Raw genomic sequence first — 13519 nt, 5'->3', positions numbered from 1 at the left:
GGAGATGTAGCTCATCTTAACAGCTTCTGAATTGTTCCCTTTTAGAACACAGTAAGTGCTCTTGGAAAACTACTGATTTTCTGCATTGAAACAATTGCAGTTAATCTAGAGGAACAGTATGTCGGATTGTATTTCTTGTTAAATGTATGTGATTTTACTTGAGGCTGTCTGCTTTTTGTGGAGAACTGGGAGCACTTAGGAAATACAGAGGGTCACAAAGGGGCTGGTAGGCAGTACAGTGTTGGTTAAAAGTTAACAAAGATCCATTTCTGGCAAATTAACAAAAAAATAATATAATATAAAAAATTCCAAACAGCAGCTGTCTGGATTTGCTGTGTATTTAGGGGCATGAGGTATAAATGCGTGTGCTCTAGCACAGTGTGGGATAGACATGCAAACATGTAGACTTTCATCTTAGTAGTTCATAAACCATATAAGAAACATAATGCCTCATTAAAGAGATTTTTATGATTGCAAAAGAAGCATTGAAATCCACACAGTATTGTTGTTGAGATGAGTAAGATAAGTAGAGCTCCTCCTCACCTTGAATGGAAGGCTGAAGTCCTCAACTTGCAAGAAGCATGCAAGGGCACAGCTAACTTAGAGGTAAAATATAAGTGCAGAGCTGTGAGCGAGAGAACTCTGGTGAGCTGTAAGCAGTGCATCTGGACTTGGAGGAGAGATTGCAGTCTTCCATTTTATCTTCTGTAGATTGGGGTAGCTTGATAATCAACATGTTGTGTAATACTTCAATTTCCTTGTTTTTCCAACAGAAAACAACTAAGTCCTTGTTTGGCTAGAGCATGCAATGCTGGCAAGTTATTGTTAACCCATGGCCCTTCATCTTAATGGAGCAGAGTCTGAACAGAAGGCCTTTTGTTACAGCGAGAGAGGGGGTAAAATGCAGTGATAGTTATTGTGCACTACTGTGAGATGTAAAGCGAGGCTGGAGCACCCTGGGGGGGCTGCAGTGTGGGCAGGGGGAGCACTGGCAGCTCTGTAGGGAAGCAAGGGAACGTCAGCGAGATGCTGAACAGTGCATTTGTGCATAGGAAGTCTGTGGCTAATTACGGGTGGGCATGGTCTGTTTAAAACATAAAGAGATTCTGCAGCTCAGACGTTTAATAGGTGCAGGCCAGTAAAATTGTGTGCTGTTTACCATAGGAAGCCAGTAGCAGTGGAGGTGGCTGTTAGTAACTTGTGCTGTGTAACCATGAGCTCAGGTAACTGCTGTAAGCCCATCGGAGTACGCTTCTGGTTGTGGCTGCTTAGAGAAATTAATGCCAATGAGCTTCTGTTAATAAAGCGGAACATCAGGGCAAAAGAGAAACATGAGAATTCAGCTCTGGTGCATCTTCAGCTTCTCCAAGTGTTTCTCTGCAGTGGTATTTTTGTTGTTTTAACCTCTGTTGCTGTGGCTGCTTTCTGCTATTCCCTTCAGCCAAGTGGTTTTGTTTGTCTGCGCCAGAGCTGGATGGTGGTTACCTCATGCCCTGAAAGTAACCTGTGCTCTGGGAGCATCTCTGCTGAGGGAGGATTTCTCTGCTGCAGTTTGGATCTGGCATGACTCTTCAATGCCAAGGTTTTACAGCGGTTTTCCTAATGGTATTTGATCAAGCAGCAGTAGCACGGTGTGTTGGCTGAGAGTCTGCACGCATCATGCATGCCATTTGCCCATGAGCGCTGTCACGGACCCTTTGTGTTGCCATGTGGATTCAGCCACACAGGGTGTAAAATTTTCCTTTTTTCCAGTGCATCACTCACCTGCCCAGGAACCTGCACATCCCAGCACGCCTCCCGAGCACTTGTTGTCCCTGCGTTACCTGAGGCCGCGGCGGCAGAGACCACAGATGCTGAACCTGAGCAGCGCTGACGCATGCGGGATGCTGCGGCCAAGGCCGGCTGGCCTGGACAGCCCTTCCAGCAACCGCTACGCAGGTGACTGGAGCGGCTGTGGGGAAAGCTACTTCTGCAGCCCCGGGGACTGCCTGGGCGAGGCAGACTATGACGATGTCCCTTCGGAGGACTCAGAGAGTGGGGATGACAGCAGCAGAGTCGATGATGCCGACGGCCTGATGAAGCGCCCGCAGCCCCTCCCCGGAGAACACGCGTTCCAGAGCTATCTGACAATGCAGGCGATAGACTCAGCGGGGAGCCACAGGGCGAACCTCAAGGACCTACAGGAAAGTATCGATACCCTGATAGGAAACCTGGAAAGGGAACTCAACAAAAACAAGCTGAACATGAGCTGCTGAGCCCGGTCCTGCGTGGTGCCTCCTGCTGCGTGCTGCAGCAAGGCTGTGGCCTGCCGTGTGAACGAACCCACTGACAGGCATTCCCTCCTGTTTGTGCATTCCTTGTAGAAGAGCGTGTTAACCTGATTCTGGTGTTTAAGGCAAAAGCTGAGAGACCACAAAGTGACTCCACGTAGTAACATTTCTCCCTAAAAATGCTGTGCCCTTTGGTGGGTGGCATCTGACAGCAGGGCAGACACCATACACTGCTTGTAACAGCAGGGCTCTTCCTCCTGAAACTCAGCTCTGGTACAGAAGTTCCTCTCAGAAGGGGACTAACGCTGCTTGGCCTGAGCTTTGCAGCATCAACTTCAGACAAACTCATTTTACTATATATGCAATGGCTGCTATGAAAAGTGCTTTATATATATATATATATAATAATAATATAAATATTTATATATAAAGTTTTAATTGTACAAATATTAATGTATTCATGTATTAACACTTTTCAATAATTAATTATTTAAGCAAGCAAAAATTAAATATTTTTCTAACCTTGTTGTATATATCTGTGTACAAACATGCATGTCTCTGTCCACCTTGAGAGGTCCCGGAGTTCTGAAACATCCCATTCGAAGAGAGTGATGCCAAGAGGAAGCTGCTTTGTGTGTAGCACAGCACTGGATTTGTGCAGAGAAACACATCCAGCAAGAAGGCAGGGTAGATGGTTAACTTAACAGCTTCTGAGTTGCCAGGCATTGGTTCACATGTGCTCCCCTCAAATCCACCCCAACCTTTTACAGTAGTTGTGAGGGCTTTCCAGGATTTCTAGCAGTGAACTGTGCTGCTGCCCTTCAGGGTGATCAGTGTGTGCAATAAGGAGATGAACGCACTGTTCTGTAGTTTTATTCTACAGATTTTTCTGTTTTTTTTTTTCATGTAAAGGAGGGTCCTGAGGTGCTCACTTCATATTTTCACACAATCACAGAATCCTTAGAGTTGGAAGGGACCTTTAAAGGTCATCTAGTCCAGCTCCCCTGCAATGAACAGGGACATCCACGGCTGTTTTGAAGACTTCTGGTGTGTCCTGGTAAGCTCAGACTTGGTCCTGGCTGTTTTGATGCTTCTTTTTGCTGCAGAGCTCCATGTGCATTAGTTGAGCTGCATGTTCTGGCTACCGGTAGGAGTGCCTGAGCCCCTCTGGCTCTGGAGATGCAATCTCAAGTTCTACACAAAGGCAGTCAGGTTTTCTGACTCTTTCGGGTAAAGTGATCTCCCCCAGTGGAGCCGGGTGGGTGGGGTGTTATGGGAAGCAGGGTGGGATTGTGGTTCAGCTCTGAGATGCCCAGCACCAGGGCTGTGTCAGCCAAAAGGACAGAGCTTAACTCTCCTTGTTCATCTGGATGGTACTGGCTCCCTGCCATGGGTACTGTGGGTAAGTGCTTTGCTCTAACCGCTGCTTCCTTGTACTGCTTGTGAGGTTATTTATTTACAGGAGCAAGGAATTAAATACTAGGACAGACTTCATCCCTCTTTTTTTAAGAATTACTTTAGCATGGTCTCAAATGGTTTAATCAGTCCCGTTAATTTATTTTTTTCTAAGTGTTAAAAGATTCATAACAGTTATTGCAATATAATGATAATGTATGAAAATGTAAATTTAACCGGAAACATTTATCAATAAATCAATGTATTTTTTTAAACTTTTATACCTACAGAATGGGCAATACATTTTGAACAATAAATTTTAATTCTAAATAAAATTTGATGAAGAACAGAATTTGACTGAGCCCAGTTACTGTTCTTTAAAGCCGTGTAAGGTTGTGCCATGTATTTGCACTGGCTGCATGCAGGAGTTCCTTCCATACAGGTACTTAACTTCTGGGAAGATGTATTGAACACTGGGTGTGAAAATCTGCTAGCATTATTAAAAGGTGGGGGTGTTAAAGTTGCTCAGTAAGCATTACCTTAAGCTTTCATCTTTTATAGTAATCTTGGCGATGACAATGAGTGCAGTTGAATAAGCAGATGCTTTTTCTACAGAAAGCTGTAAGTTGGTGCAGCAATGTGCTGCTCTGTCAAGTTTTAATGTTTTAATCTTACAAAAGGAAATGAATGACCTGATAGATGTTATTAATGTAACTGTATTTAATTATACTATAATAAAGCAAAACCACTTCAGAAGGGGTAGTATTCAAATGAAACATTTGCTGTTATTCCGGTTATGGCCACTTGTAGGACAAACTTTACATCCTGGTTTTGACCAGAGAGCTGCTCCTGCTGGCCTAGGTAGCAACCAAGAGTTTTCATTTGTAAGATAGTTCTACATTATTGAAACTAAGGTTTCACCAGGGAAAGAAGAAATGTGTCCATAGGTCTGTGCTGCCAGGTATTCAGGGTCTAACACACCTGGGTTCAGGAATGGCCTAGCCAGTTCACAGACTTTGTTTAAGCAGGACTGTCTGAATGTTGCTTCTAGCTGGGGAAAACTTCGCATTGTGACGGGCTGCAACAGGAGAATGGGCTGGGCTGCTTCTCCTCCTGTCTGCAGCATCCCAGGCTGGCTGGAGCCCACAGGAGTGAGCAGGGGATGGGTATGAGTTGGGTGGGATGAAGAGCGGAATCCCCTGCATGGATCTGGGGTTCTTAAGCTTCCGGGGGCCCACATCCCCAGACAGAAACTTCAGGTCTTCAGAATTTTTTTGCCCACGTGTATAATGTGTATGGATTTTTATTAATGCACAAGCAAGGAGCATAGCTGCAGCTGTTCAGATGTTCTAAATATATCCCAACAGCAGATATTCAGGGGGTTTACAGTATAAATCTATAAATCTGATAAGTCAGAGGTACAGCTGGTATTTCTGCTGCCAGATCTTAACCCTTTCAACTTCCTCCCCATCCTGAGGTTTGGGGTGTTTTAACAGTGGAACTATCTTTTCAAATAAGAAGTCTTCTTCAAAAACTGGAGCTAGAAACACTTGAAAGATGGTTATTGAAGATCAGGGGAGGAGTTTTGGTATTTCTTTTGATAGTAACTACATACCATGGCATTGGTTTTAAAATGCCATCTGAGGCAACGAATTAACTGCTTTCATTTTGTTTGACTCTTTCAGAGCCATGTGGGATGTTCTGTGCTTTGCCATAACATCAGCCAGGTCAGATCAGCCTTGAAGCAGCCTGCTGTAAGGTCATGCAAAGCAGTCCCTCTGGGTATTGGAACATCCGGGATTACCCTAGAGAGGGTAGAAGATCACAACAGAATGTGTAAACTCATGTATCTGGCACTGGAGATTAGCAGGGAAGTGCCTCTGCTCTGTTTTCTTCATGGCATTGATCTGCTGCCTCCTTTTTTGCTGCCTCCTTTCCCTTACCATCAGAAAACCCAGCTGAAATCCCACTGTCTTCCAACTTGCAAACCAGAGAGCTACTTTGTAGCATGCATTGAACTTGTCCGAGTTTTGCACTGAAATCCAGCTCCCCGAGGCAGTGTATGGGGTTGTCCATGTGGTTCATGCTGTGGTGGAGGGGGCAGCCTGGCTACAGCCCAGTGCCTGGACATTGATACAGTGAGAATAAGGCTGAGCATGTGCTGATAATGGGGTGATGGGGCAGGACAGCCAATGTGCAGGGAAGGCAGCACTGACTGTCCTTGCCTGGATCAGTGGGGACATGCTGAGACCTCCACTCCTCTACATGGTAGGGAGGGGAGGCAGCGGGAGCGTTCCAGGTAAGCCATGGCCGTACGGTTGGCTTGTTATGTAGTTGGCAGTTAATAAAAAATCTGCTAACAATAATCTGCAGTCGTGTTCGGTGCAATCCCAGACTGATAACCAAGAGCGGAGCTCTGTGGTGAGTCAGTGGTGGGATGTTTGCATGTCCCTGTGAGTCAGATTGTTAGTTAAATATTGGTTTAGCAGGGGAACTGTGTTCCCTTCCTGTTGGAGCTCTGACTGCAAACAGTGGTGCAGGTGGTAGGGATGGGCTTACTGAGTTTTCTTTGGTTTTAGTTTACAGGTAGTTTCATATGAGGAGCATGATATATTTTTATAAGTTTTAGACTAAAGACTAACGAGCAAAAGGCCATTTTTCAAACCAAGTCCAATGCAGTCGCACCAAACCTGTCTTAAATCCAACTGAACTTGAAAGTGGTAAAACTACATGACAAGGAGATCTTGGCAGCTGCAGGGGTGTTTTAAGACTACCTCAAACCAGTGTGCAGTGCCTGTTACGGGATGCAGGAAGCTGACTCCTCGCCTGTTCTGTAGCCATTAGACCATGTTTTGCTCCAATGAAACAGAGCACCAGAGCTGGCCATCGCCTGTCAGCTGGAGTTCCTCTGCACATCCTCTGTGTGTCAGTTTTCTGCTTTGGTTCCTGCTGTGGATGTCTGTTATTCAGGAGCCAGTGACTCCTGTCAAACAGTTCATTGAGCCATGGAAATTGTGAATTTGCCCATCCAGAGTTTAACCTGTCTTCCACTGAGACATTTAATTTCTCCTTGCCAATCCATGCTCAGTTATGTGTGCTGGCCTGGCTATTGGAACCAAGCAGTAAGCAGAGCACTGCATACGGAGAGTTATCCTAGGGATGGAGGGTGAACATTAATATTAATGAGCTGTTACTCATTTACACCATAAATGTTGAAACTTCTCTGTAACACAGTTCAATTTCACTCGAGAATAATTATCTTCTGACAGAATTACAAGCCCTCAGCAGCTGCAGTGTGCTTAGTAGAGGCTGTTTGTTCTGAGCGGCACTGACTTATGTGATGGAACAATCTATTTTATGGCTTTGGTTCTCAGCTTGTGAAGCATTTGCCAGGCTTAAATATAATTATTTTCTAATCTGATGCTGACAAGTGGATGTAGTTCGGCTTGAAAAATTTGGAGCACAGATCTGTGCTTTTGGTTCAGCAGCTGCTGGAATTTTTTCTTAGTAATTAACACAGTTCTTTCTGAAGCATCAGCACGTGGCTTTGGCAGCAGCACAAGGGACTCAGCCTGGTGGCTGTTCTGTTCTTGTCTTAGAGATTCGGTTATCTTTCTAAGAACTCAAAGCTTTCTAAATGTGTCTAGACTTCAATAAATAAACCACAGAGCCTTTTCACTGGGATAATCTTTACAAATGTTTCATGATCTCTCATGATCCATAAACTTGCATACTGTATAAAATAATGCTTTCCTATGAATGATCTCAGTGCAGGTTTCCTGTTGTTACACTTTGAAAGTGAGTTTTCATTTCACACGCATGTGAATATCTACCTGCACAGATGAGTGTGTGAATAGCAAAGCCATAGAAAGAATTAAAGAGTATTTATCATGCACTCTCAATTGATTTCCTCCCAACTGCCATTAATCTGTTTTAAGCAATACCTCTGAGACTTTTAAAATTACATATTAATGTAAAGGTTTCTTAGGGATGTGAAGCACAGTATAATGTTTACATTCAAATGGATGGCTGAGGATCAGAGAAAAAGTATGGTGTCAAGAAGATACCCTGATTTTCCATAGAGATATTTTCAGGCATTGAGAACGTGCCCGTGAGTTTGTGCAGTAAGAAAAGAAATAAGCAGTATGAACTTTTTGGGGATCAAAACAAGATTTAATTTGAAACATTTGGCATTAGAACACAAACCCGGAGCAACAACAAAACCTGAGGAGCTCTGTAGGAGCTGGCTGCGGCAATCGCCTTGGAGAGCCTTTAATAAATGGCTTAATCGTATCGCCCTCTGCCGGAGCGACGGGAGATTGCAGACTGATGTGCGGTGAAAGCTCTGCCGGGAGAACCGTGAGGTGGATGCAAGTAAGTTGTTACACGCTGCTCAGCAGAATCCCAGAATCGAATGCTTCTGCATTTGGATTCCAAAGAGAGACTTGGGTTTTCTTCTGACTTGCTGAAGGGGTATTCATTTCCCTGGAGAAAAATCTGTGCACAGAGGAAAGAGATCCAAGGTTGAAAAATCCATTGAAAAGAAATACTGGTTAGAGCCTTTTCATCCACTCCACCCCAACAGGAAAACTTTTCCTGAAGGCCACAGAAGAAACTGCACGCAGTACCTTTTTTTTTTTAATGTTTCTGGACAGAGATGAGGATGCAGTGACTTTTCTTTGAAAATGAGCTCATTACTGCCCATTTCCCTGTTTTTATCTGTTCAGGTGTGTTTCTTCTTTAGAATTCCAGAAGGCATTTCACAACTGTAACAAAAGCTAAAAGTTAAAACAGACTGTTCCTAATGAGAAACACAGTCCTGCTTTGCTCGTGAAGGTGGGGATTAAACTATTGAAGAGAGGAAAATATGGATGGGCCACAGAGAAGTGAATGAAGGGAGAAATATTTCATAAAGGCAGAAAAAGGAACGGCTGGGAAGCCCTAGGCTGAGAGTAAATTTGCCAAATGAAATGCACAACAATATAGTATCAATTTCAAATATGTATAGTGTCATGTATTCTGGTTGGGCTTTCATTATTTTTAATGTTGTAATTTATGGGTGAATAATTTAATTTGTACAGTGATAAACTGAAAGATAATTTCTGAATGGAACTGGATTTTAACTATTTCAGATTTTCCCGGCCTGAGCGGATCTCTGCTGGGCACCATTTTGTGTGTGAAAGAGAATCGTTTGCTTTGGAGTGCTGATGAACGTGCATGGCTTTAAGTCTGTTTATTTACTTGTGTTCACTTAGCGGATTTGACTGAACAGAAAAGTGAATAAAGCTGCTTGTCAGATAACAAGAGATTCTTTGCAAAATCATACAGAATTCTAAATGGTTCTGTGTGTAACATTGAACATCTCTTATTTTTTTTTCTTCCTCTGAATCCTCCATTTTACATGCTTTCATTGAACTATTTTTCTCCTTTTGTCCATCGAGTGATAAATGCTAAACTGCTTGAAGATGTTGTTACTGAACTTTCTGTTTTCATACATGAATTACAATTTTATTTTGTCAAGCAGTGCAAGAATTTGGAAATAAACATTTCCTTCCACTTTTGCTGTTGTTGTTGTGTGATATTCCTTTCTGTTTTTCAAGTGAATCAGCAGATGTCATTTTCATGATACTGAAAGCACAATTTACAACTGAAAAATGGGCTCAGAATTTATGCAAAGTTGGCAAAAATCATGGCCTAGAAAGGCATCAAAGCCCTTTTAAAACATTGATAGATGTTCCACAAAAAGATTTTTTTTTTTTTTTTTTTTTTGCATTGTACAATAGCATATAGAATTAATATAATGGAAAGAGACTTCACTAGGCACACTCAGAAAGGCATACTCATCTCTTATAACAGCTTCATAAGGCACAGCTTGAAGTGTATTTTTTCCACTGAGATTGCATTTATATTACACATTTTATGTACTGTTTTCAATGCATTACACAGTTAATTTTCTCTATCAGATGGTCACAAATGATGACTGGCATCCTTTGGTATTTATGGAAACAAATTAATATTAATAAAAGTAATAATAAGTGCTGAACTGTCCCAGAGTTCTTGTGCGTGCTACAGGTAATAAGTTAAGCATCCTAACAGCATGACAGGAGGGCTTTAGTAGCTGGAAGTCAGACACAGTGTGTGAATTAATTTTGCATCTGTGATGTTGACCAAAATTCAGAGCTCATTGGTGATTCTCGTGTGTCTCCTTTATGTGGTTTTGTGCAAAATTGTATGAGAAGCTGCTAGGCTTCCCTTGCATACCAGATAGTTAATATATTGGAGGCTCATTTCCTTGTTTCTTCCTATACGTGTCTTACAAAATGACTGTACGTAGTGATGCAAAGTGATGCATTTTTAAATTGGGATTCTGATTCTTCACTGATTTTCATTTAGAAAGTTTAGAAATAATACCTTTTTTTCTTATTTTTGCTTTAGGAATAAAATGTTAATTTATTGCCAGCCTTCTCTGAGGTATTTTCAACAGAGAAAGGGATCTCTAAATTTGAGAAGTGTATCAGATAACAGCTGGTCCTGTAAAGACCTAGAAAGCATCAAAATTTTCATCTTGCAGGTTTCCATGCAGGTTAGCTGCCACTGCTGCCCTTTTGCTTATCTTAATACAGGTGCTTCTGCCTGCTAAGCAGCCACTCGGTTGCTGATTGCTGCAGAAGCCTGGAAGTGAGGATACACTTCCCATTGGAGCTGCATGGGGACATATATCCTACAGCATCTGAGGGCTCTGATCGCCTTTACATTTCCTGGGCATTATCTTTCAATAGTTATTCAAGCACGATCTGAATTTCCAATGCCCTGTATAAAAAGTAATGGTATGATTGAAAATTACTGTGATAAAAGATGGCATTATGGCCTATGGCAGGGACAGATAGAGGACCTAATGCTTCACTTAGAGTCTGGATTCTAGCAGGAACTCCTGAGATAATGAATGATGTTACTGAATGTAAACATGCTTTACATTAATATAAATGCATTCTGCTGTGGGGTCTGCTGTGGATGCAAGTTGCTGAAAGGAGATGTCTTCTTCCTGATGTAAATCTGCTGAGCAGTTGTGTGCTGATGGTGTGCAAAAGTCTGCTGAGGTTTTCCCTTTGGTAGTATAGCTGATTTCCAGCCATTCCTGTTTTTCATGCAGTGAGTTCAGTTCTGAGCTCATACATTGCTGACCACATGCTAAAAATGGAATTCCATTTACATTTCATATATCTTCATTCCATTTCTTCTTTCTAGAAGGCTCGTTAGGCTCACATCCTCCTCTTCCTGGCATTCCTCCTCTATTTTCTTGGGTTGTGTTTTAAGAGCATGAACATTCTTCATCACAGAATGCTTTGTCTGTTTCTCTCTCCTCATCAAGTGATCACTTAGTGAGCTGCTGAAGTGACTTAGCCCTCTCAGTGTATAGATAAAATACTTTAGATAAAGGCATGTTTGTCAAATTAGTGAAAGTCTGGTACTTCAGCATCACTTATCATCTGAGTGTTACCAAATTAACACTAAACAAAAAGTACAAGACTTGCAATGTCATCTCTTCCATCTTTGCCTGGGTGATTTTAACACTGTCAAAGGGGGGTTTACTTCTCTACCTGAAGTTTGTGCTGCGACATAAAAGAAAGTGGGAAAAAAAATATGACTAAATATTGCAAAGATTTTGAAAACGTGCTTGTGAGAACATTGACAAGCTTTTAACAGATTGACTCCTTTATTTTTCCTTTCTGATTTCCACAATATGTATCAGTGTGGGCTATTGGAGTTGTATGTTCTGAAGCCTTTCTGGGCCTTAGCTGTTCGGTAGGCTTATCACAGATATCACCTTTTAAAAGAAGGTAAGAATGCAACGTATTCTAGCAGGAGCTGTCTCTCAAAGTTTATTTTACCTACAAGGTTGTATTTGTCCTCTGTAGGGAAAAGTGTGCATTTACACTTAAAGGAGCTAAGGATCAGTCAGATTTTTGATGCAAGTGGTAAATCACATTCTGACACATTCAGTTTTGCGTGGATTGTTTGCTCTGAGCCATAGGCGATTAGAACCGCAAGAGACTTTTCAGATCTGCTTTTGCTTAACTGTGAAGATAACACTGTGTTACTACCTCCATTTGTCTAATAGTTTTGGGAATTGAGACTGTTACAGAACCAGCAGCATAGGCTGAAGTGGAGTTAGATGGTGGTTCCTGCTCACTTGGTCAAACCTAATGCTGTGCATCTCTAAGAATACTGCAGCTGTAGCACCTAACAGCACTGTGAAATTGGAAAAAAACAGCAATTGTTTTCTCTTCATTGATGGCTATTTTTGAGCTCCTGTTTTCCTTGCATCATAATATATACCATATATGCAGTCAAAGAGAATAACTTTGTCTAGGGAGTGATGGGACTAATTCACTAAGTTAGGACGGCGTTGTGAAGACGTTCCTACAACTCATATACTCCCCTGCGAAGGGGCTGGAACTCGATGCTCCTCGGGGTCCCTTGCAACCCAGCCGACGACGCTTTCGTCCCGCCCACCCCCGGCTCTCCCCGGCTGCTGAGCTCCGCGGCCACGTCGTCACGCCGCAGCTTCGCCGTGCTCCGCCAAACGCAGTTCGGTCGGGCGAGCGCCGCAGAAGGGCCGACAGAGGGCCCCGCTCCTCTCGCCCACCCCTTCTTCCCCCTGAAGGAAAGCGACGGGTGCGAAACGGCGCTAACGGCAGCCTTCCCTGCTCGCCCCTACCGGCATACGGCGCAGAACTGCCTGCCCCTGCAGCCCAGCGAGCGGCCGAGCGCGGCGCCCGGCGCCGGTCACGTGGGCGGGATGGGGGCAGTGCCGCGCTGCGCTTGAAGCTTCGGGCCCCGCATCTGCGCGGAGCGTGCGGCGGGCGTCGGAGGTGCGGGGTGGCTGTTTTTCTGTCGGCTGTCTGTCGGCTCCTCCGAGGAAGCCGGGGATCGTAGGTACAGCTGAGGAAGTGTAGTTTCGCCATGCGGGTACCGACGTTGCCCGGCCCTCCCCGTAGCTGCAGCGTTGCGGGCAGGTGGAAGGCTGCTCTTCGCGGCTGTGAGCGACTCCTTTGCTCCGTCTCAGCTCGGTGCAGCGTATCCTCAGAGCTCGCCGCGCGGGCTGCTGTTAGTGGGCAGCTCTCACCTCCTCCTCTGCGTCAGTCAAGCAGTGTTTTTAGAAAACGAAACTAAACGGCTTTTTATTGTTTTTACAGTTTTCCTAATTCATTTGTTTATTGATTTATTCTTATATTCGGGATTTGTTGGAAAGCAGTTAGTTCTTAAGGTTGCAGCAATTACTCCTCATTTAAGAGTTAGGTAATTGCCCTGTCTTGTAATCAAGCAAATTCTTCTTGTAGCTTTTCTAAGCAAACCTCAGCTTTGACCTCCTGTCTCTCCATAGATAATTAAGAAGAGGGTTCAGTGAGTCAGACGGTGACTTTATGAATGTGCTTTCCTGTTTGATCATCTTACTTTATCAGACTCCCATTTAAAACAGAACAGTCAAAGCAGAGTCAGCCAGGCTGTCTCCTCAGCTGTTTTCCCTAGCAGTACCGACTAGCAGGCTCGTTTTTCTTCCTTGGGATTTGTTTGACCCATTCTTGTGTGCTTTTGCTAGGCTCACAAAGCTGTGTAATCTTGTCTCTTTGGGAAATGCATTTAGAATCAGCAGTTCTGGTTCTCTCCAGGAAGCAGTTCTGCCTGACTTCTTCAAGGCCAGTGTGTCTAGGTAGTCAAAATAGCTCATACTGCAAGCAGTAAGGTTTTCAAGACTGTATCTGAAACCTTCCTCTTTCCTTACTGTTCCTACTTCTACCACTGGTTTTTGTGATGTCAAGTACTTAACCTATGAACCACTAAGAATTGCTAAA

The 13519-nt window shown here is 43.5% G+C and overlaps 1 protein-coding gene across 4 annotated transcripts in view; it reads left to right on the top strand.

Annotated features, from left to right (window-relative positions):
* SYDE2 (synapse defective Rho GTPase homolog 2) overlaps positions 1–9296 on the top strand; it is a 30488-nt gene extending 21192 nt beyond the window's left edge. For 3 of the 4 annotated variants that reach the window (XM_048945702.1, XM_048945703.1, XM_048945705.1), the window contains exon 7: positions 1753–9296. In XM_048945702.1, the coding sequence (XP_048801659.1) occupies positions 1753–2255 (503 nt within the window). In that variant the 3' untranslated portion in view covers positions 2256–9296. The other variant, XM_048945704.1, reaches the window with a different exon arrangement.
* Positions 9297–13519: the final 4223 nt, after the last annotated feature.

This window comes from Lagopus muta, chromosome 5 (assembly GCF_023343835.1).
Source record: "Lagopus muta isolate bLagMut1 chromosome 5, bLagMut1 primary, whole genome shotgun sequence".
Taxonomy (NCBI): Eukaryota; Metazoa; Chordata; class Aves; order Galliformes; family Phasianidae; genus Lagopus; species Lagopus muta.
The sequence above is the reverse complement of the archived record's forward strand: the minus strand, read 5'-3'. Positions and strand labels throughout refer to the sequence as shown.